Raw genomic sequence first — 24,003 nt, 5'->3', positions numbered from 1 at the left:
ATAGATTTGACATTCTTAAGTCTTTCAGCTGTAGCTCTAGAACTAGAATTTTAAAGCCTATTTTAAAATAGAAATTTTCAGTCTTGTCTGTGACTATATTTAAACTTTTTATTATTCTTGACTTTTTGTAACATATTCCATCTTTGGGATAAATTTTAAAAAGTATCAGAGCTAGAACAAGGAAGGTGATAACCCCTACCTGGAATCTTCTGTTAAATTCTGGACATCACGAGGGGATAGAGGAAAAGTTGGATGGCTGGATTGCATTCAGAAAACAAACAATAGGGTAGTGTCCAAATTTTGTCATATGAAGAACAAATAAAGGAATTTAGGATATACCTGACAGGTAACACCCAGCATGAGCCATTAACAACATAATTGGTACTACTACTGCCAATGAATTGCTTTGACAGGCAGGAAGATTCCCTGCCCCTTTGTGTATTCAAATTTAGTAAAGGCAATTATTGGCAGGGATGTTATAATTCAATTCTAAAAGCATAGGTTTGGCTAAACCTTTAAAGCCTGTCCTGAAGACAAAAATGTATATAAAAGAAGAAACTCCCAAAAAACACTTGCAGAATACCAATGATATAAGGGCATCAAGGGTGATGCAATTTTGTGGTCAGTTAGCTACAGGCAGTCCTAAGGGCAGAAGTAATTTTTTATAGCCTCTTTTGAGGAGTGCTTAGCCGATACCACCAAAAGTAAAAAAGGAAAACTGAGTTGCAGTTTTAAAATAAAAATATAAAAAATGATGGAAATTTTAATAAGACCTCCCTTGATGTTCTCTTGATATAAAAGAAAATAAAATTGCTTCAATATGAAAGGAAATAAAATTGCTAACACACACTCAAAAACAAATGCTTGGAAAACAATTTCCTCTGAAGGGATGGTGTAGTTCCTTCAAAGGGAAACTGTCACCTTTAACCCTCTAAAATGCACTGAGAAAGTGAATCTTTAGGGAAGATGACCTAGGATAATTTGAGTTTTATGGCTTTAAAAAAATCTGATAAAGTTTCTCATAAAGGCTCACCAAGGGAAATAAATAACACAACGTTACAAATACATGTCCAAGTTAATGAAGCATTTACGGATGTGGCTGAAGAGAGAAGTTGAGAAAATGTGAATAGAATGTATTGCCACCTAGTGGTACTAAATGGTTTGGGTGATGCCTTCCTGTCATTCTCACCCTTGACGCAAGTGCTGATGGACTGAATATACAAAGATGCCGCTACGTTATACAGGACAAAAATTGCCCATGCCAGTTTTATTTTTCATTGGCTTGTCATAGTGTTTGAAATTTCTATCATAAAATGTATTTCTTTTAATTAAGGTGGTGGCTTCAAAAAGTCCCTTGCCAGGAGGGCCAGAGAACCCAAGGGAACAAGTAAACAAAAAGAAGTTCACCAACTGTATAAGGACCAGCTGTGCTAGAGGACGCCACACTGCCGACCGCAAGGCATCTGTATAAAGTTAGCCTCAGGAAACATACTGCCCACCACAAGGCATCTGTATAAAGTTAGCCTCAGGAAACATGTATGCACAACAGGGCGAGAGCTGCTGCCTGACAACTCCATACACAGCGTAACATGGACACATTTGCTTTCAGGTTTCTTCTGGAATCATAATGGCGAGGCAAATTTCACAGACAATGCTTGGCACAGAGCAGTTTGGGGTCTGCTTTTCCACTACCATATCTTCCAAGAGACCCCTGCCTGACACTGACTGCCACACCTTTCAAAAATCATTTTTTTTTCTCCTGGTGGGAGGATCAGGGCTGTATTTTAATGTGTCTGAGTACTTACTCAAAGGTTGAGTCAGGAAGATGAAATTCAGCTCTAAGAAAAGAGGCTAATCAGGGTTTCTTACTCAACTAAGAACCGTGATGGGATGACTTCCTTGTTAGTTTACCTTCTTAGGCAAAACGTCTTCAATGGCTAATGCACACTCAGAGATAAAGCCAGAGACTTTTCCTGAATGGTTAATCCATAACACCAAAAACCCTCCTGTCAATCTGCACAAAGATGAGCTTTCAGAAACAAATGTTTGACAACATCACTTTGAATCTTATTTCTGAAACTACAGCAAGTTTGGGGGAGAAAAAAATTGTGAAGTTTTTTTGACTGACTAAGGAGGGGCAGCTATGAGAATATTTATTCTTTCAACATTTGACAAATATTTACTGAGCCTCTACTACACGCCAGACAATGTTCTAGGCCAGCACTTCTCAAATATTAACGTGCATATGAACCACCAAAGGAAGGATCTTGTTAAAATGCAGATCCTGATTCAACAGAGATGGGCAGAGGGCTGAGATTCTGAATTTCTAATAACCTCCCAAGTGATGTCCATGGGCCACATGTTGAGTAGTGAGGGTCTGGGCTCTGGGGATAAACCGGTGAACAAGATAGACACAGTGCCTGTTTTTACTACAGTCAGGAGATTTGCATTCACTGCTGTGTATCTTACTCTCTGAGTCTCAATTTCCTCTTTTATAAAATGGGGACAGTAGTTTGCTATGGTGATCACATTAAAATTATGCATTTGGCATAGTGCCTAGCATATAGTAAATAAGCACTTGAATGCATGTCATTCTGTTGCTGCTGCTGTTGTTGCCAGAATGCAGGTTTTCTGCCTTATCACAGTGAAACTTTCTTTTCTCCCTGGTGATGATACCTCTGTTTCTTCCAGTGTCACCTGGACTTCCGTCTTCTCTTGTTCAATTAGTTTCTTGATCTTTTCCATTTCAGTTAAGTTCTTGGTCCTTTCTCTAACCTGGTTTGTCAGATTAGAAATCTCTTCTGGAGAGAGGGAAGGAAAACAAAGTTAGTGAATGTGCTCAGTCTCAGACCAATGGTACCAGGCACGATAGTGGCCTCACGTCACCCTTGGTAACTTGATGACCTATCCCACATGGGATGTAGAAATTGTAAAAGGGCTTCCATTTTTTTCATATAGTCTTTTGCCATCCAAAAATTATCTACGACAAATGGTGAGGATGGTGCTTCACATAGTATTTGTACACTGGACAACCTTTGCAACTTTACATGGCAGTCCTGCTCATTAGAGGCATTCCAGGTTCCACCTGGAGGAATGCAGACCTGGAGTCCCTGCCCTTCCAGTGTAAGTGCTTAGCCATCAACACTAGCGGCTGCCATTGTTTCAGGCACCACTCAACACTGAGACAGGAACTTAAAGTAGAAGCTAGATCAGTATCTGTCAGCAACCAAGGCGTGGCCCCAGATCAGCCAGAGAATCAGAAGGGGCCCAAGGAAGACAGTGGCTTTAGCTCAAGCACTTGAGTGTTTTTTCCTAGGCTCTCATGAACATAAGCCTTTGACAAACAAAACAGGACATCAAGAAGTCACAAAACCTCTTCCACCTGATATTGTTATTGTCAGTTCTGCCTTTAGTACCTAAAAGGTGTAGTATAGGGCCAAGCAGCTCAGGGAATTACCCAGTTCATCAAAGGCGGTAGAAGGAGCTCGACAGGTCACCTGCTCCTCTGGTTCTGAGATCCTGGACTGTGATATGATATGATGAGAATTTTTAGAAGTTACAAAGACAAATTTGCTAGATGGAAATTTTCATTGCATAATAAATTCTTCTCTGATAAGTGCTCTCCTGAAGAGGGTTATCAAGAAAAAAATCAGGGAAGAGGTCCTCAACTCTGACCACAACCTACAATCACCTGGAGAGCTTTGGAAAAAGTTCACTCGATATTCAAACCCCACCCCAGTTCAAAGGTGGTACCCTGATCAGCAGCACCAGCCTCACCTGGAAAACTGTCAGAAATACAAATTCTTCATACCTACTGAGTCAGAAACTCTGGGGGTGGGCCCCAGCCATCTGTGCTTTAACAAGTCCTCCAGCTGGTTTGGATGTAGCTAAAGTTTTCTAACCACTGTTTTAGCACCCCTCACGTGCCCAGCCAGTGCCTTGATCATAGATTATGTAGGTCAACAGAGAAAGTAAGTTTCATTTACGCCTCTAAGAGTAATGAACTTGCTTCCAGGGCATCTCAGGGTTTTCATGCACATTGCTGTTGGTGCTGGGATAAATTGGCAGCCTCTTTGAAGGGCTGTTTGGCAGTAAATCAAAATTTAAAAATTCATTTCATTAACCCAGCAATTTCATTTCCAGGGATCCATCCTACTGAAATATTTTTACATGTGCATAAATACATGTGCAAGCATGTATAATGTAGGATTATTTGTATTTGTGAATAATTGGATCTAAAATGAATAAAGTCTAGATAAGTGATAGCCATCATTATTAAAAAACACTAGCTATTAAAAAGCTTGTGGTAGGTCTCCATGTACAGGCATGCAAAGAGCCACAAGGTACGTGGGAAGCTTGCACAGCTCAGTAGTTACGTGTGTATATGCTGGAGCCATGCTAGCTAGGCTCAAATCCCAGATCTGCAATTTATCAAATGTGAATTTGGACAAGTTATGCAACTTACGACCCATATCGCCTCCATTTTACAGATGAGGAAACTAACACTAGACTGTTCTGAAAATTTAACAATAAATAAACAATGCCTGGTACATAGTATGGACTATAGAAATAGTCATTAAATCAGGAAATATATTCATATATGAAAAAGTAAAAGGTGTAGAACAATGTATAAATTGGGCAAAAAATACACACGAGTATAGCACTCATGGAAAATCTTGCTAAGGTTGTGAATATCAAGACATTCTCAGCAGTGGCTTCCTTTACAGAGGGGGTCTGAAGTTAAAGGCAGGAAACTAGTCTTACATTTAGAATTAATTTAATACAAATGGCATCTAAAGTAAAAAAAAAAAAAAAAATGTCAAGCAGAAGTATAAAAATTGAAAAGTTAAAACATGTTGGCAATGTGAAAATGCTGAAGACAGGCTTGCCTGTAGCCAGGGCTCTCCCTGAGCTACCCACTCTGGCTTTGGCTCCAAGCCCAGCTCAGTGTACCTTGGAGGTTCTTGTTCTCCCTCCTGAGTGTCTCCTGGCCCACAATGCTCTCATCGTAGGCGTGCTTCAGCTTGAGGAGCTCCATGCTGAGAGCCTGGATCTCCTTCTGAGAGGCATCCAGCAACGCCTGCAACTCCTCGTGCTTCTGCTTCCAGTCGGCAAGGGCCTTGCCAGACTGCAGCTGCTTCTGGTCCAGCCTGGCTGCTGCAGAGCGGACCTTCCCGAGGTCAGACAGGGCATCCCCGAGCTCCAGCTGCAGCCGGTGCCTGGTTCTCTCCAAGGAGGCATTTCGGGCACTGGCCACCGCCATGGCTTCGGCTACCTCCTGCAACCTAATTGCCAGTTTCTTCCTGAGAAAGGAGAACACCCAAAGAGTGAGTGAGGCAACAACTCTCAGAGAGTTCATCAAGTCTGCCCTGGATTAAAGATAGAGCTTGGGTGCAAAGCAGGATGGCCTCTGTGGTAGGCTTAGTGGTAAAAAGCAATAGCAGCTCCTATCTGAAAGTGACCTTATTGTCTGTGACCACCATCCTCTGCCTCCTGTGTGCACGGGGTTTGTATTTTCCCCCTTTGCCAACCTGCACTTGGAACTCAGAATCTCTTGAATTCCTACAAATATTTGCTTCTCCTAAAGCTCTAATAAGTAATACTGATTTGATTATTTCCTAAGAAGGGGGGGAAAAGGGAAGATTACACTGAACACCCTCCCAACAGTAAGCACCTGACAAATCGGCAGCCATGGTAGTCACTACTGAGCTCCAGCGGTGTTGCTTCTAAAGCGCACTCTTGCTTTTTCCTGCTTATTCTGTCTTATCACGTGGCTCCTAAACATGACACAATTCTTTCTATTCTCCAAGTTTGTTCTCCACCTCAGCTCCTCTCTCCAAATTTATATTCCCAAACCCATCTCATTATGCTCAGTTAACAGGTCCTACTGTTCTTAGGGGGTACTTTAGCCCCCATCTGCTGTTCTTTGGCATCTCTGAGATGGAGGGTCTATTACAGTGCTTCTTTCTCCACCACCCCCATAATATGCTGCTATTAGGAATTCTAATGGCTGAAATGTGTTCTGCTGCTTACATCTCCTGCAGGGTTGCTGGCAGTCCCATTCTTACTCATTCATTATACTTCTTAGATGAAAAGTACTGTATGTACCAAAGCTTTTCTCATCCACTGCTATTCAACAGAAAAATGTTCTCGGGAATTAACACGACCGCATGACTAGCCCAACAGAGCAATGTGGTAATAAAGCCCCCTTTTGGTGGAATCCTGCAAAAACCCCTATGTGCTCAGGATCAAGGGAGGATCTCGGTTCTAACAACACTCTGCGCCTGGCTTTCTAACCACGGTCACGTCACTTCTTTGCTTCACGTTTCTTAAGTGTTAAGAGGAGATTCTGATACTTTATCTGACCTAAGGCAGGAGGAGTTGAGTGAAATAATTACACATAAGTGTTTTTAAAACTACTTTAGAAATGCTTGTTGATCAAAGAAAATAGGAGTTTTACTTTGGGTGACCAATCATACTGGATTGTTTGGGACTGAGAGGCTTCACTAGGTGATATGGTATGGCTGTGTCCCCACCAAAATCTCTTGTAGTTCCCATAATCCCCACACGATGTGGGAGGGACTGGGTGGGAGGTAATTTAATCATGGGGGCTGTAACCCTCATGCTGTTCTCGTGACAGTAAGTCCTCATGAGAGCAGGTGGTTTTAAAAGGGGTTTTCCCCCTTTTACTCACTCACTTCTCTTCCTGCCACCATGTAAAGAAGGACGTGTTTGCTTCCCCTTCCAATACCATTGTAAGTTTCCTGAGGCCTTCCCAGCCATGCTGAATGGTGAGTCAATTACATCTCTTTCCTTTATAAATTACCCAGTCTCAGATATGCCTTTATTAGCAGTGTGAGAATGGACTGATACACCAGGACATGAGACTTTCAAAGCCAAAATGTTCAGGGCAAGCTGGACAAACTGGTTACCCTTGCTTTACTAGTAACTTTGTTTTATGTTTAGTATCAACTACTATTTTGCTCCTTAACTTGCCAACCATAAGCACCTACTTAGTTGTCTCAAATATGTAAAGGAATATTGGAAATTAAGAAACTAAATCCTTATCCTTGGGGAACGTAGAATTCAGAGGCAGTAAATTGGGTCTCAGGAGAGCTTGAGTCTGCTAAACTAACTCATCATTTGAACCACAGCCTGTAAATCAAAGCAGGCAAATCTTTAACTTCAATAATAAGAAACCAGGACCCTAGATTGTTTTGTAGCTGTCTACCTCCCTGAGGTGATTTAGAGGAAAAGCATAATACAGACAAAGTTTTAATTATTTGATGATCCACCAATTTGAAAGCCAAAAAAGTGTCTTCAGAGAGTGCCATGTTTGCCCATTATTTTCTTTAGTTACCACATACTAAAGAACTAGTTTCAACAAACCCATGGGTTGCAAAGTAGTCTATATTCTTTTGCTCTTTCCTATCCACCCCCAAAAGAAACCATCAAACAGAACAATAGATAGGCAATTTTACCTGAATTCTTCAATCATTAGAAGGGTGGGAAAAATCTTACTTCAGAAGTAAAGGCCATATTTGGATATAAGGAGGCATCTCAGTTCAAAGCCATAACTTTCTGTGGTCCAGAGTTTTGATAAAACACCCACTGCAGGTATTTTTAGTATCTGTCATTCTAAAGCCCTTTTTAAGTTACTGTGGGGACAGAGATGGATCACTTGGTTCCCCTTCTGGGACAAAACACAGCAGCTGTTCAGCAATTGCACAGCAATGCCTCTCAAAGATTTAGGTGAAGAACTGAAAAACATTATTTCTGGTTGAAGCTAAAGAGAAATGTATTGATCTTCCCTGGATTTTTGCCAAGCTACCAAGCGAGGCACACATTCTTTTGAGTAAACCTTTAATAATTATAAGCTAGGGTTTGACAATTTATCTTAAAGATACAGTGTCTTGGCCTCTAAGCAAAATGCTTGTTCTACACCCCGGTACTGAGTCTCAATTCAGCTGTGCCCCAAACTTCTGTAACTCCTAAGAACTTTTAAAACCTTTACATATAAATGGCTACAAAATTGATATTCTAACCTTAGGGGTGGCCTGGGGATGATTTCTTTTCAAAGCAAACTTTGTCCTAGAAGATGCCATGACAGATCCTAACATTTTTCCAGCTTCCCTGTCCATCTTCACAGACTACTTTGTAGTCTGTAAGTTGTAGACCAGGGACACAATGACTTTGATGGAGACACGTACACACATGGACTCAATTATTTTGGTGTTACAAATGAAATACAGCGTTTAAAGTGATAGCCTATTTTCAAACCATGGCTCAAAGTCACATCTTTTATGAAAACTTCCCTTGTGCACCTAGAAAGAGCCTCCTTTCTCTCCCCAGGACCTCTTTACAGTCTCTGTCACTTTGTATTATACTTTTTGTATTTTTAGCCCCTCTGGAGAGTGTGCTTCTTACCAGCAGTGAATGTTTCAGCTTCGGTTTTGGGCTTGTTCCTGCACTCAGCAAGGATCTGTTAAGTGCATACCACAAAGCCTTAGAGACAGAGTCATTCTCATACTCCTCCATGTGACTAACTCCAGGTTAAGGGTAGTCTTGCCCTACTCACTTGGCATCCTCCAAGTCTTCTGTTCTCTGGATGACATTGCTTTCATATTTCATTCTCCATTGCACCATTTCAGCATTGACTTTGGATAAGGTCCGGTGCAGCTCAGACTTGACCTCTTGTTCTTCCTCATACTGCTCTCGTAGAAGGTCACAGTCACGCTGGGCCTTCTGCAGGGTTTGAGCCAGGGCACTCTGGGACTGTAGGAGGCACACATTCACAAAAAAGGCACGACCATCATGAACAACACAAGTCTTGAAAGTAAGATAATTTTTTGTTTAGGTAAGGTTAATAACAACCTGCCACAAATTCAAGCTGAACCTGAACCTAGTAAAGTAATACTAGGGAGAGAATTTGGAACGAGGGAAAGGATAGATTGTATCTAATTGCTGCCATTAAAACAGGGAAGGGAATTCTATTTAGGGAAATGCCAGCTTGACTCTGTGGACTTAGACAGGCCCGGAATTCTAGAAATAGTGGAGAATGCAAGGGTAGCAAAGAGAACATTCACTATCATTTAGGCAATAAGATTTATATTTAGCAATATATTAGACTCAGAGCTTGTTTGAACCAGAAAGAACCACTGAAATTTAGTCTTTTCATCTTGCTGATGAGGAAAATAAAATCTTTTATTTCACACTGAAATCTCTAAAAACCTCAGCTCCTACTACTTCAAAATAGTACTGCCCAATAGAACTTTCTGTAATGATGAAAATGTTCTATATGTACACTGCCCAATACGGTAAACACCTAGCCACATGTGGCTACTGAACATTCAAAATGTGCCCAGTACAATGTGTGATCAACACTGAATTCTTAATTTTATTTAACTTCAATATAAATTTAAATTGCTACCTGTAGGGTACTAGTGGCTCCTACATATATATTGAACAGCCCTACTGGTTTAATAAACATTTTTATCATTTAAGTGGTGATCTGGCTAACCAAGCAGCATCATTCCCCTGAGATAATCTAGTATGGAAAGAACCAGGGTCCTGACGGGTCCTTGTGGGTCTTTTATGCAAATTAGAAAAAAAGCACATTTTCAGGAAGATACAGCTCTCAAGGCACAAGGTTTAGTTAATGGCAGCCTCAGCCAGCCCCTTTGGGTGGCTAATGAGGAGTCACAAATACATGGTGACTCTGAAAAGGATGCAGGCTTTGGAATCAGATGAACTTGGGTTCAAATTGTGACCTCTCCTCTTGTTTATTTTACTTTAAAGGAAAAACATTTAAAATCTTTACATGACATTTACATGGCACGTATTTATTGAGAGCCTGATCCAGGCACTAGTATTGTAGAAATAAAGGAGACAAAGTCCCTGCCCTAAGGAGCCCAAAAGGAATAAGGGGATACACAAAATAAACAAGTAAATAATAAATAAAATTTCTAATAGTAGTAAAACGAATAAAGAAGATAAGTACAGTCTAGGATGCTTGGCTCCTTTTCATCATCCCTCTAAGACCTTGGAGAAGGGTCTTTAAGCAATGGGAAGGGCAGTTATAAAAGTCCTAAGGCAGGAATGATGGTGGCTGGTTTAAGAGGCAGAAGGGAAGCCAGGGCAGCTGAGGGGGAGTAAATGAGGGAAGCAGATGTAGGAAGTAGGTCACAGAAGGAGGCTGGAGCCAGATCAGGGGGCTTGTAGGCCAACTGGAAGTCACTGGGAACGCAGCCAGAGAGATCTTCTAAAATATAACTCATTTCGCTATGTGCTTAAGTTCCTTCACAGTATATCACTAGGTATATGACCTTGGACATGTTAGTTTTCTTCTCGGAGCCTTGGTTTTTTCATTTATAAGGATGCAATTCTATCTGCTTCATTTGACTGATGTGGAGATTGAGATCACGTAATAGAAGTATCTGGTACAACGTCTGATGCACAAACAATGATAAAGTTTTAAATTTGTGTATAACATAGAAAATATGGAGAGTTAAGGGAATAGAATGGTACAATTTTTAAAAACAGACTCAACTGCATGCATCTTCAGAGTATCTGCCTTCATAATGTGATCATCTACAAGTAAGGTACTTTGGGGTCTTAGTAACAAGATGCCTTGAATATGAACTAAGAATTCATTTAAATATCAAAGCTCAAAGAATTCATATCTCATGTTAGTCATACGCTTTCACTTTTCAGAATCACTTTCATTGGAGTCATCTTCCAGCAATATTAGGTATTCATAGGAAGAAACGACTAATTTCCATAATTTATTGACAATTTAAAAGTAACACTGAGCTAACCCAGTCCCACTTGTTTTATTCTAAGCTTTTATTTAATTTCACTTTTTCATGAGCAGTTCAGAATCAAAATCCAGAAAGAGCCTTGCTGCCCTTCTGTTCAAGCACTCACACAAGATGGAAACACACACTTTGCTTGCTCTAAATCTGCAAAGAAGCAATCCGAATCACCAAGGAAGATCCTTCAGTCATCGGGGTTCTTCCTGGCATGGATTCCCCCCCATAACTTCGAGGGCATTTTCCCTTCTTCTTTTAGAAAAAAGTCTTCAGGCTGATTCATCAAGCACTATTTAAACACACACACACACACACACACACACACACACACACACACACACACACAGTCAAGTTACTAGTGAGAAACAATAGATGCATTACTTTGGTTTCCTTTTCCAGCTGCCCTCTCAGTTCTTCAATCTGCCGAGTGAAGTTGCTCTTTTCCCTGGAAAGTTGGTTTACCAGAGCCTCTTTCTCTTCAAGCCTCCGTAGAAACTCGCCTACAGAAAGATTTCACACAAGTACATAATTACAGTCTTCCTATCTATTGCCTCCTCCACTTGACTTACTGACTTTAAGATTAGCCAGAACGACTCCAACCCACATATTTTTGATATTTAGGAAGGGTCTGAGAGTCCTATTATTCAGCAAAACCATGGCAATTATCCATTTCAGGACTCCAAAGAGAGTCCTAAAACTGAACTGATTTTTAGTAATAAGTATGAATAGATAACAGATATTAGCTACTATTTACTGAGAAACTTCTATGCCATAGGTACTTCCTGTATATTAGTTTAATTTTCATAACTCCTTGATAATGTAGGTATTACACTATTTTCCAGAGGAGGAAACAAAGCAACTTACTTAAATATGACTGACACAGAAACATACACAGTTTGTAATTGGTGAAGGTAGATCCAAATGAAGTTCTTGAAGGCTACCTTCTCCTATACCATACTCCCTTGTTTATTATATATGCCTTTGTATACTTCTGTCTATATAATTTTTAGATAATTACAACTTTTGCCTCTTTTGTTAAATGAAGATAACAATAAATGATTCTTAATTAAAACTAAATTAATGTGAATATATTTTATAGACTGAACTGCTAAATAAATATTAGCAGTAGTCACTAAATGGTAGGAAATGTGAACATGAGAGGGAGAAATTCTATCACAGTCTAGTCTATTGTCCCTGCTTAACTTGTCCAGCCTTCAATATCTGTAGGTTCTGCTTTGTGGATTCAACCAACCAAGGTCCTACAATTTAACTCAATTCTGACACTATCTATTTAGAGACAGTGTCCGATATACACAAACATGTACATATGTACGTATAGGGATATATGTGTGTATATATACACATACACACACACATATATATGCATACACACATATATACACACCTATAGGTACATGTATATATCTTATTATAAATCACAATATCACATACAGTATTCAAAAATCATATTTGTTAACATCACTGCTGAACTCAACAGAAAAGTCTAAGAATTTAGAGCCATCAACCTAATGATGGCAAATACATGTTTTCTAAAATATAATTTTTACCTAAAACCTCCTATATTGTTATTGGCAACAAACGTTGTCAGTTGTTTTCCTTGAAGTGACAAATTTCCTTTGCTCATTTTTGAGAAATCATCTGCCAAACATGTAAGTCTAAATAAGCCTCATTTGTTTGTCAGTCGTTCTTTCAAGTAAAAGTGATACTCCCTGAAAAAACTGCTAGCTCAGCTCAGAACTTAATCGCACATCTCACTCCAGTATGAAACAGGAATTTTTTATGCATACTTCTTGTTTCGTCACACAGAATATTAAAAGATATATACTCAAGAGTTGAGATGTAATAAAATTCATTTTTCCTGCTTAAGGACATCTTTAAGTGAAACTGACTTTTTAAAAAATTGTGAGTACCTATTAGTGAATACAGTTTTTGCTAGCATGTTTTAGTGCTACCATGTTGACTTGTGATCAGGCTCCAGCAATTTTAATCATTGTTGTTTTTGCCTCATCAATACAAACGGCAAAAGATTGAAGGAGCAAATAGCTTCTCTGTATTATAATAAAATAGCTTCAACCTCATAGACCCCCTACAGGGTCTTGAGAATCGCTTGGGATATGTGAACCAAACTTTAAGAGTATCTGAATGAAAATATCTTGAGAGTTTTTGTTTGCTTTTTTGTTTTGTTTTGTTCTTTTGAGATGGAGTTTCACTCTTGCTGCACAGGCTGGAGTGCAATGGTGTGATCTCGGCTCACCGCAGACTCTACCTCCTGGGTTCAAGGATTCTCCTGCCTCAGCCTCCTGTTTTTGTGTTTCTTTTGAGGCAGAGTCTCACTCTGTTGCCTAGGCTGGGATACAGTGGTATAAACTCGGCTAGCTGCAACCTTCACCTCCCAGGTTCAAGTGATTCTCCTGCCTCAGCCTCCCGAGTAGCTGGGACTACAGGCATCCACCACCATGGCCGGCTAATTTTTGTATTTTTTGGTAGAGACACAGTTTTGCCATGTTAACTAAGCTAGTCTCAAACTCCTTGCCTCAAGTGATCTACCTACCTCAGCCTCCCAAAGTTCTGGGATGACAGGCATAAGCTACCATGCCTGGCCCAAAAACATCTTATTTAAAAGGATTCTGAAGAAATATAAATCCACTACCTGGCTGAGACTAATATATCACGTATATTACAGAGCCACTACCCAGTTAATGTGGCTTAATTGACCTAACTTACTATTGGTTTTCCTCTGAAAGCAGAGTATGGTAAGCTGACAGGACAGAGCATGAGAAAGAAATTTTGGTGGTAGCCACCAAAAATAAAAAAAACAAAAACAAACAATCTGGAGCATGGACCCAGTAAGGGGAGGATAGGCTTGGATAAATTTGTACTCCGAATTTAATTTACACAAAAGCCAATCAAATGGTAAAGTTAAAAGAAGGAAGCAAAAAATCCTGCAGCCTAAGCAGAATTATCATCTCAGACCCGCTTTCATTTTACGCACTACCCACCAATTTCCTCATCAAAAAAGTGAGTAGAAAATTAATGACAATAACTAGGGGGAGACAGCAATGCCTATCAAACAGATTTTACACAGCACTTCCTTCAGGGCCGGATATCCAGATATTCTCCAGTTTTGTCTCTGAACTGTGGAGGCTACATACCAACTAAATCCTCAATAGCACAGATCAAAATGGGGCCTTGGTAGCAAGCCCAGGCGTGACACACCCTGTGGGCGCTATAAGAATAGTCCCATTCAGTGTCCTTAACAGAACCAAGACACTTTCTTCTTCTAGATTTCCAGGTTTTTAGTTTTATCAACTAATTTTAATTTAGCTCTATCCTAGATTTAGCATCTGCAAATAGAGGTGTCTACTGGAGGAATCATGTTATATAGACCAAATGTGTTCATTCTCTTTTTAAAAGTGTGTGCCTCTTGAGCATCAAAAATACATTGTTTATCTTCATTGACCTAGGAATTCTCTCTCTTGGAATGTATTACTAAAACTGATTTTTTTTCCCATTTATTTATTTTATTGCATTTTAGGTTTTGGGGTACATGTGAAGAACATGCAAGATTGTTGCATAGGTATACACGTGGCAGTGTGATTTGCTGCCTTCCTCTCCATCACCTACATCTGGCATCTCTCCCCTTGCTATCTCTCTCCAGCTCCCCATCCCCCACCATCCCTCCCCTATTTCCCCCCAACTGACCCCCGTGTGTAGTGCTCCCCTCCCTGTGTCCTTGTGTTCTCATTGTTCAACACCCGCCTATGAGTGAGAACATGCGGTGTAAAACTGATTTTAGATATAGATAAACACCTAGCCACATGCTGTTCATAGCAGAGAGACAAGTCAAGGTGCAGGGCAAGGTTAGGTATAGTCAATCTTGATGAATGAAGCAGTCATTATAAAGGACTGAGTGTGCAAAATACAAAAGCTTATATAAATTGATAAAGAAAAGCCCCTAATAGATTGCTACAATTTAATAGATTGGAAAAACAGAAAAAAAAAATTCATAGTGGTTGATAGTAACGAATAAAATATAGGACATTTTTTATTTTCATTTATCAAATGTTCATGGAGGATCGATAAGTGCCAGGCAGTGTTCTAGATGATTGACATACATCAATGAACAAAGACCCTTGACCTCATGGAACTTATATTCTGACAGATGGAGACAAATATATTTATTGTGTCAAATAAGTAGTTTGTTTAAACTTAATAAATACTATGGAAAGAGAAGCACTTGAGGAAATGGGTTGACAGTATTCAAATGTCACCTTCTCAACCGGGCCTATCCTGACTTGCCCCAGATATCCACTTGAATAACCCTGGTCCTCAAACCTTTGCAGCATTAATAAGGTGTTCCAGGCAGAGTGAACGGCTAGGGCAAGACTCTAGGGTGGGAGTGTGCCTGGGGCGTTCAAAGCACAGAAAGAGGTGGCCAATGCAGAATGAGAGAAAGAGCATGTAGGAAAAGAGGTCAGAGAGAATGGGGTCCAATCACGCAGGATCAGGTAGCCAACCATCCAGAACACTGCTTTACCAGGTGTGAAAAGAGATGTAGATTTGTTATCCAAAAAAATATAAAAATTTTTTTAAATTTAAAAATATTCAACGAGGTAGAAATTGTAAAAAAAAGTCTACTAGTAGACTGTAGATTGCCCCTCCCATGCTTTGATCTTGAGAGTTGCTGCGGCCGATGGCAAATTACTATACTTTTCTATTTCCGGGAAGGGAACTAGGCAGGAGTTGGCAAGTGGCACAGAGGTAACACTTCCTAGATAAGAGGCCTGTGTGTGGCAAGGCTGTCTCAGAGGCAGCATTCCTCCCATATGATCTTCAGGTGCCCACCCAGCCCCAGTGGGTAGTTCATTATCTCAGTTGTGCCTTCACGAGTCTGCCGGGATGGAGAACTGCCTATGAGTCAAGCAGCACACTTACTTACCACTCTCACTCCACAGCTTTGTCTTTTGTGCTGTCAGGTCATTTGCCAACTGAGTCACCTTATCTAGTTTTGCATTTGCTTCATTCAAGCGCTCTTCATACACAGTACAGAGTTTCTCAGCATTTGCCTATGAGTTGAGAAAGAAGGGCTGGTCATGGCTCACAGAGGATACTCTGAATCAGCTGCACAAAGGAGTAGGGGAGGAGTGGCTCCAGGGACCCACATGCTCTCTTCTGTAGTGAAGCGCTCAGCCAGCACTGGGAGACCACGTCTTCTGATTTAAACAAGTACAATCAGCTCTAGGGTCTGGACCACAAGAGGCCTAAGCTTTGCAGAGTATAGGTGTCTTGGGAGACACCCAAAGTCCTGAGTATTAGGATTATTTCCAGAATTATTTACTTTTCTGGAGAAGGCAACATGTCAAACACTAATAAGGTACATGATCATTTTCTGACTACATATTTAACTATCTTTTCCACTAGAATATAACTTTCATGAGAGAAGAGATCCAGTTTACATATGTAACCCCATTGTCTAGAATAGTGCCTGGCACATAGGAGAGCAATATCCAAGGGGGAAGGGGCAGAGGAAGGGGAAGGAAAAGAGGGAGGAGAGGGAAAAAAAGAGGAAGCAAATCTGGAAGGCTACCCAAGCAGGATAGAAGTGGGTGGTTCTGAGCTGCAACAGCCTAATAACAGAAATGTGAGCTGTCAGAGCAACTGTACCCCACTGATCACTATGGCTACAAGCTCAAGATGACCCTGTTGGGTGAATACTTCAATCCCCAAACTCAACTCCTCAGAATGGGCTTTTTGTGCTTGGAGAAAAAGATATGACATTGGCCTTTGCCTGATATACCCAATTTAAGTACCCAATCTAATCACCAGATTCTTGCCAGACTCCGAGAACTCATGCTAGTGGTTTTGAGGCCCAAGATCCTCAGAAAGGACTAAGGGCTGCCAAATGTAGGATGAGGTATTCCCTTTAGCATACAAATTAACTGTAGTTTGCATTCTTATTATTTATATGGTCAGAAAGAGTAAAATTATATTATTACATTGGCGGTGGCCTTCTATGATTCTACAGATCTTACACAGCTGTTTTCATGAAGCTCATGTACAAATTATCTTGGAATGCCTTCCATCTGCCCCATCATTGGTGATGGTGATGATGACACTATTAATGGTAATAGCAGCAGCAGTTAACATGTATTGGGTGCTTGTTACATACCCAGCCCTCTTCTAAGTTCTATGTGTTAAATCTCAATTCATACAGCAGCCCATGAGGCCTTTGTCTGCACAAAGTATGCTATGGAAATGGAAGAATTGGGAGACAAAGAAAAGATTTCACCAATGAAATTTTGAGAAAACAGTGAGGTCTGGTGAGATGGGGAAAGCTGATGGTGAGCCTAATAGTTTCAGTGTTAACCTAATTGTTATGATAGAGCAACGGCCAAAGGACCAGCAATGTTTCAAAGGTGATGCCAGGTTTAGTCCTCTGGAAAACTTCTGTATCAGCCAAAACCTTGACCATCTCTAGCTGGAGCCTATGCTTTGCTGAAGATTGTTTTCTTCATGCTATGTTGCAGGACTTTTCCTTAGGTCAGCTACAGATGGGGTTCTTTGTCTTTGGCCAGGAAAATTCAGGATCACAGACTATTTGAATAGTGAGCAAGACAGGGTTTTACTGAGTGAAAAGGAAGAAAAGGGGGAAACAGAGATTCTCACAAGGCTTGAGTCCCTGCTAGAGTGCTTCCTGCCCGCAGCTTGAATCCCAGGTTCCACACGGGAAGAGGAGGGGCCAGGCTCCACCCCACTGCAAATGGCATGAACTTTCCCAGGCTCCACTCCAGTGGGCAGACTGGTTGGAGTTTCTCCAGGGACCCCCTCCCACCTGGCTGTCTCACTTACTAATGGTTATTCTCTGAAAGACTACTAAATTATGTCTTCTTACATCTCCAATACAGTGTTATATAGTTCCAGTTCACAGATGTCCTACAGCACACCCAGGCCTGGTGAAAACGGGCTTCACAGAGATTCAGTGGCCAGCTTCTCATACAATGCCATCAGCTTCACGTAGGTTAGAGCATTAATGTTAAATGCCCGGCATGCTCAATCATCCCCACTCTCCACTCATAAGTAGAAGAAAGCTAGAGTAATGATCAACGTGACAGTTTTTAGGTTGTCTGTACAGTTTCTAATTACATGTTGAATTTTGTTTGCTCTCACTTTTGAAAATGACTTTGACAGTCAAAGTTGGCATGCTTATTTTTTTCCTCACAATATCTCTCAAAAGTTCAGATTGCCTGTTTTATAAATGAGAAAATTGAGCATCAGAGAGGCTAAATAACCACCCCAAATTCACAGAGCTGTTAAATGTCAGAATCGGAATTTGAACTGAAACTGCCTGTGCAGATGCACACACACCCAGAAAATGTCAAATATTAGATTCCTAAGCATCTGAAGTATGAAGCAGTGATAAAGGAAATGTTAAGGATTAATTGACTTCATGTCCTAGGTGGCCCGCATTGTCATGAATCCTGGGCTCCAGAGGAAAATGGATAAAAATAGGATGATCATGAAAACCATTTTTACTTTATGAAGTCTCCAATAGTAAATGACCTGTTAACTGAGCCAGGAGGAACATATCCAGGTGTGGGAAATGTCACCTGTTTGTGGCCCTGAATATGCTGTGCTATGCACCTGTTTGCTTAGGGTGAAAAAGCACAGATCTCTACAAGACAACTTAGTCAATGGTGTGTGAAAATGGCAAGAAAAGGAGCCAAAAATTTCCCAGTTCCTCAAGAGAGGTCCACGTGGTGAAGGCCAGCTGGGTTCTGCATATCTGTAGAGGAGGCAGCTCTCTTGGACAGATAGAAAAGGCACTTGCCCTTAGGCATAGCATCACATGGGAGGTATCCACACAGGCAATGCTAACCACTAGTATAGTGTTTCCATGTAAAACGTATTTTCATAAACAGGATCAGCAAAAGACAATTAGATTGTTTATCTAAAAGAGGCCTGTATAGGGATATAGCATGCAAAAGACTCGTGCCCTCAACAGAATTTTTAATTTAAGCATAAAGATAAGTGGTATGTTCTGATACCAGGGATGAGAAGGTTAATTGAATAAGAAACATTTATCTTATAGCTGATTCTTAAAATGATGCATAAAAATGCTGCCTCCCAGAAATGCAGGGACCAATGGGAATTCAAAATAATCAAGATAATTGTGAGATTTCCTATAACTTCTAAATTGCCCTGAGCCTCTCTGTCAGCATAAAATACTTTTAAAAATGTTTCAGTCTTCATTGTACCACTGAGCATTGGCATTCTTGGCATTATAATTCAGAAAATGATAAAGTAAACAACTCAAGGAGCAGTTTAGCCTAATGCATATGCCTATGGGAGTGAACAGAATCAATTTATCGTGCCAGCAAATATTTCAAGTAGCAGCAGGACATGCTCCCCAACAGATATACACAGGACTTGGAATTGAAGTTCATCTTCTCCATAGAACTGTGTGGCCTTGGACAAGTCACTGAATCCATGAGCTCCAAGAGGCGTATGTAAAAGCTGATGCTAGTAATTGACTGCACAGACCCTGCAAATCACAGAGTAAACATGAAAATGAAACCTAGTTTCTGCTTTCAGTTTAAGCAAACCCAAAAAACTATATAATGCATCAGTATAAAGAGGGACCCCCAAAGTACTACAGGAACTCAAAAACAGGCAAGTTCTTAATGCAGGAGGTTGAACTTGAGCATTCCAACGAGAATAATTAGTTTGGAAAAGACACATTGGTGTCAAAATGAATATTTGGTGAAAAGCAAGCTGAAATGGAAGATCCATGAAACAAAGCAATGGGATCTAAAACGGGCAAGACAGGTTGGCTCCGATCACAGGTTATAAGGTACTTTGAAAGCAGAAGTTTGGAGTTCATTTTTGAGCGGGGACATAATTCAATAAATCCATGCTTTGTAAATATTCTGAATACTTTATAAATATTAATTTGGACATATAAATACAAAATGGTTTTAAAAAATGAAAGCCTAGAAGCAAAAAAAGATAATTGAGGAAAACACTGCAGTAATCTAGTTGAAAGGTAGAGAGAGACCTACATGGGAATAGGAATAGAAAACTGTGAGATGGTAAAGACTGACCTGTAGCAGTAATTGACTGAAAAGCAAATAGGGAAGAAAGAAGAGGTTCACGCTTAGAACCTGGGGTATAAAAAGAACCACGTGCCAGTGACAGAAATGTTCAGAGGAAGTGCCAGCTTCAGGAGAAATAAAGACGGATGAAAGGAGTAAGCAGGTAGTGAAGTACACACCTCCTGTTAGAAAAAGCCTGTATTCCCATGAATGGAGCACTAAGAATCCTTCTGGTGAGGGCTGACAAGAAGAGGAGAACTGTAGAGAGAGAATTAATCTTCTTAGAGATTAGTTGGATGACTATGATTACAACGCTGGTAGAAACACAGACAGTAAAGGCAATTCTACTGAGGTCTTAAAATGGAAGCTGGGGATATTTTACTGGAAACTAGAAGACAGACCATCCTTATTACAAAGTGCCAAAGAACTTGGCTGAACTAGGCCCCAGTCCCTTGTGGAAGGTAGACTATAAGAGTGATGAACTAGGATATTTGGTGGAAGAAATCCTTAAAGTGTTCAGGGCTCCATGGCTTCTCTTGATTGCTTAAAACAAAATACGAAGAGACAGAAATAAAGATGAAATGTATAATCAAAGAGAAGCAGAATTTAAAGATTTTAGAAAATTCTCAGCCTGGCCAGATTGTGAAGAATAAAAAAGTAGTTTCAGAAAGAAAAACAAAACACTAAGGATGTAGACAAGCAAACATTTGATAAGGAAATTAATAGGGACAGAAAGAAGCCAGGTGCTATTCATCAGGTCAATGGAAGGATGGCCCTAAAGATATTTCTGAGACCTTTGTGGCTGCCCTACCCACAAAGGCCCAGAAGGCCAGGGCCTTGAAGGAAACATGATTTCAAGAGAGAATTCCCATGAGACCTCAAAGCTTGCTGCCCAGGGCTGCCTCCAGTCTTTGCTCCCCGCATGCCAGTGCAGCGCTTCTCTGTCACTCAGGCAGGCTCAGGTTCAGCTCCGGTCACCACTCTGGAAGGCACATGCTGTAAACCATAGCAGCATCCACACAGTGCAAGCATTGCAGAAGATATGGAAGCATAGCTCCTCCACCTAGATTTCAAAGGATATTTTGGAGAGCCTTAGGGTCCAGGCAGAGAATTGCCATGGGAGCTAGAGCCACTGCAGGGAGCCCCCACTATGGCAGTGCTTAGTGGAACTGTGGGGGCAGAGTTGCCCCCAACACCCCAGACTTATAAAGCCACCAGCAGGCAACACTAACCTGGGAGAGCCACAAGCAACAAACTTCAACTCCTGAGGGGTGCTGCCAGGGGAGCAGTGCTACATGGGGTCCTGGGGACCCAAACTCCATCTCAGTATGTCCAGAAGATCATGGAGACATGGAGTCAAAAATGATTATTCCCAACTTACAAGATTTAATGTTGTTCACTTTTGTTTGTGTTGGGATTTTCCCTTGTTACCTCTTTTTTCTTTCTGGTTCCTCTTTTTTTGGAATGGGAATGTCTATGCTAGGCCTGTTCCACTATTTTATTGTGGAAACACATAACTTGTTTGATTTCACAAGCTCACAGCTGGAGGAAGAATTTGCCTCAAGATGAATCATGCCTTGAGTTTCCCTCCTATATGATTTAGATGAGACTTTAGACGTTTGAGTTGACACTGAAATGACTTAAGTCTTTGGAGCCTCTTCGAGTAGAATGAATGTATTTTGCTTATGTGAAGGACGTAAATTTGAGGGGCCAGAGGTAGAATGCTATGGACTAAACATGTCCCCCCAAAATTCATATGTTGAAACAACTGCCAATGTGATAGTCTTAGGTGGGGCCTTTAGGAGGTGATGAAGTCATGAGGACATGAGCCTTCATGAATGAGATTAGTGATCTTAAAGGTGCAAGGGAGCATCTGTCCCTTTCCTGCTTTTGCTCTTCTGCAATGTGAGGATGCAGCAAGAGGCACCACCTTTAAAGCAGAGAGACCTCACCAGACAATAAACCTGCTGCTACTTTGATCTTGGACTTCTCAGCCTCCAGAACTGTGAGAAATAAATTTCTATTACTTGTAAATTACTCAGCGTGCGGTATTTTGTTAGAGCAGCAGAAATGAACTAAGACACCAAGGACTGAACTAAGACACCAAGGAATGAACTAAGATAGTGGAAAGAGAGAAGGGGAGAGAGAGAGAGAGAGAGAGAGAGAGAGAGAGAGAGAGAGAGAGACAGATTGTTTCTTTCTACTTAGTAAGGTATTTAAAAGGAATTAATTTTAAATATTTCAGAAATCACTTTATATCACTGAAGATATTCTACATTTTTCTGGCCCTAGTCCATGAAGATCAAGCTTTCTTGTCAGGTCATATCTTTCCCAGATGGCTTTATAAAATCTGCTCACAAGGAGAAGAGGTTGCAGCAACTAGCCATTTGCTCTGCTCACTCTAAAGCAAAGCTCCTCTCAACTACCAGAAGACAGGGTCACTGTTATCCGTGATCTGGTAGTAACCATTTGACATGAGAGCTTGCAGCATATAGGTTAATGGGCTCAGTAAAGAAAGAACATGGGATGAGCCTTTCTTATAGTACTGGCTGATTAAAGAGATGCCAGAGGACATGAGGGAGAAAAAGTCTTCTCCTCTCAGCAAAGCTATTTGTGTACACCATTCATTCAGATGGGCTCTAGAAGTATCCATGCCATCACCGAGGAGCGCTCACAACAAAAGTCATTCTTCAAGAAAAATATAGATAGTGGCCTCAGATTTCCAGCTCACTTACTTACGCCATCACTAAAAAGATCCGTAAGAAACATGGATTGGAATTCTGGTAAAACCAGAAGCCACTGTCAGGTCACATTCAGGTGATGGATGTGTGACCTTAATAATGACCACTAAGGTTAGGCCCGATCTATTCAGTATGAAGAACTATAGTCTTCATTAGAAAATACATCGAATCACTAAGCTGGCTTATTTTTCTTTCCCCTCCCCTCTCATTTCTTCCCCTCCCTACTTACATGTTCAGAAGCGTACAAGGATAGCATGGGAGTATTTACCTTAGCTCTTGTCATCTGTTCAACACGGGTCAGGAGGTCATCTACTTCTAGCTGCAAGCCACTCTTGTCTTTTTCCAGTCTCTGCTTCACCTGCTGTAGATTTTCTACCTGGCCCTCGAGCTCAGCCAGGTTGTCTGCATGTCTCTTCTTCAAAGACGCAGAAGTTGCCTCAAAGTGCAGCGTGGCCTCTTCCATGTCTCGGCGAAGCCTCTGGAATTTTGTTTCCTGTTTCTTAGTTATTTCCAGCTGAGCCAAACTGGCTCCTCCTACCTCCTCCAGCCTCTCATTCAAGTCGGCCAGGTCTTGGGTGAGGTCAGCTCTCTCCCTTTCCATCTTGGCTCGAGTGGTCCTTTCAGCTTCTAGTTTCTCTTTCAAATCCTTTATTTGAGTCTGTACCAATAAATAATTTTGACTTTTACTAAGCACTTGTAGCATATTCTATATTTAAGGGCTTTACTCTATTTTTTAAATCACAAAGCTAACATGAAACTTTGGTTCTCAATGTATAACTAAAGAAAACAGAATAGACAGAAGCGAAGTGATTTGCCCCAATTCAGTACCAAAACCAGAATTAGAATTTGCATTTCTTCCAAATCACTCAGCCCTGATGATGAGCAAGCTCATTAAATTATATACATGGAGGAGAAAGCTTAGTAAAGAGTATTTCCCAAAGAAATAGGAAAATATCTTTCATATGACAAAAGAGTGTTTAAGAGCATTTATGAAAACTGAAATAATAAATTTTATATACAAAAATCTTCCTCATCTGAAATTCATTGATCTGATCTCAACTATCTGGGACTTGGGCAAAATTCTGATCAATAAAATGAACATCTTCAAGTTCAAGCAATTTACTTAAACAATATCAGTTTAATTTTACAAATAATTCTAAAGAAGTTGGTTACTTGGTTTTCTAGGCTGCAGGAGATTTCAAGTAAAAGATCCAAAATAACAAAGGGGAGTTGGTGAAGGAATGTGGACTAATAAAGTGAGAAGTGATACGATATCATCAGAGGCAAGTTTATTGGAAAAAGAAGTGCTAACAACTCACGGAGCCCCAAGCCCTTTAG

At 40.6% G+C, this 24,003-nt stretch overlaps 1 protein-coding gene across 1 annotated transcript in view; it reads right to left on the bottom strand.

Annotated features, from left to right (window-relative positions):
- Window positions 1–24,003, bottom strand: part of MYH15 (myosin heavy chain 15) — a 181,044-nt gene that overhangs the window by 38,358 nt on the left and 118,683 nt on the right. Inside the window, exons 29-34 of the mRNA XM_037732018.1 lie at window positions 22,934–23,323; window positions 15,772–15,898; window positions 11,193–11,311; window positions 8,579–8,775; window positions 4,954–5,303; window positions 2,677–2,801 (exon numbers count right to left, since the gene is read on the bottom strand). Of these exons, the coding sequence (XP_037587946.1) occupies window positions 2,677–2,801; window positions 4,954–5,303; window positions 8,579–8,775; window positions 11,193–11,311; window positions 15,772–15,898; window positions 22,934–23,323 (1,308 nt within the window). The remainder of the gene's footprint in view (window positions 1–2,676; window positions 2,802–4,953; window positions 5,304–8,578; window positions 8,776–11,192; window positions 11,312–15,771; window positions 15,899–22,933; window positions 23,324–24,003) is intronic.

The sequence above is a fragment of the Cebus imitator genome, unplaced genomic scaffold (genome assembly GCF_001604975.1).
Source record: "Cebus imitator isolate Cc_AM_T3 unplaced genomic scaffold, Cebus_imitator-1.0 Scaffold439, whole genome shotgun sequence".
In the NCBI taxonomy this organism is placed as follows: Eukaryota; Metazoa; Chordata; class Mammalia; order Primates; family Cebidae; genus Cebus; species Cebus imitator.
This window is presented reverse-complemented; position numbering and strand designations above follow the sequence as displayed.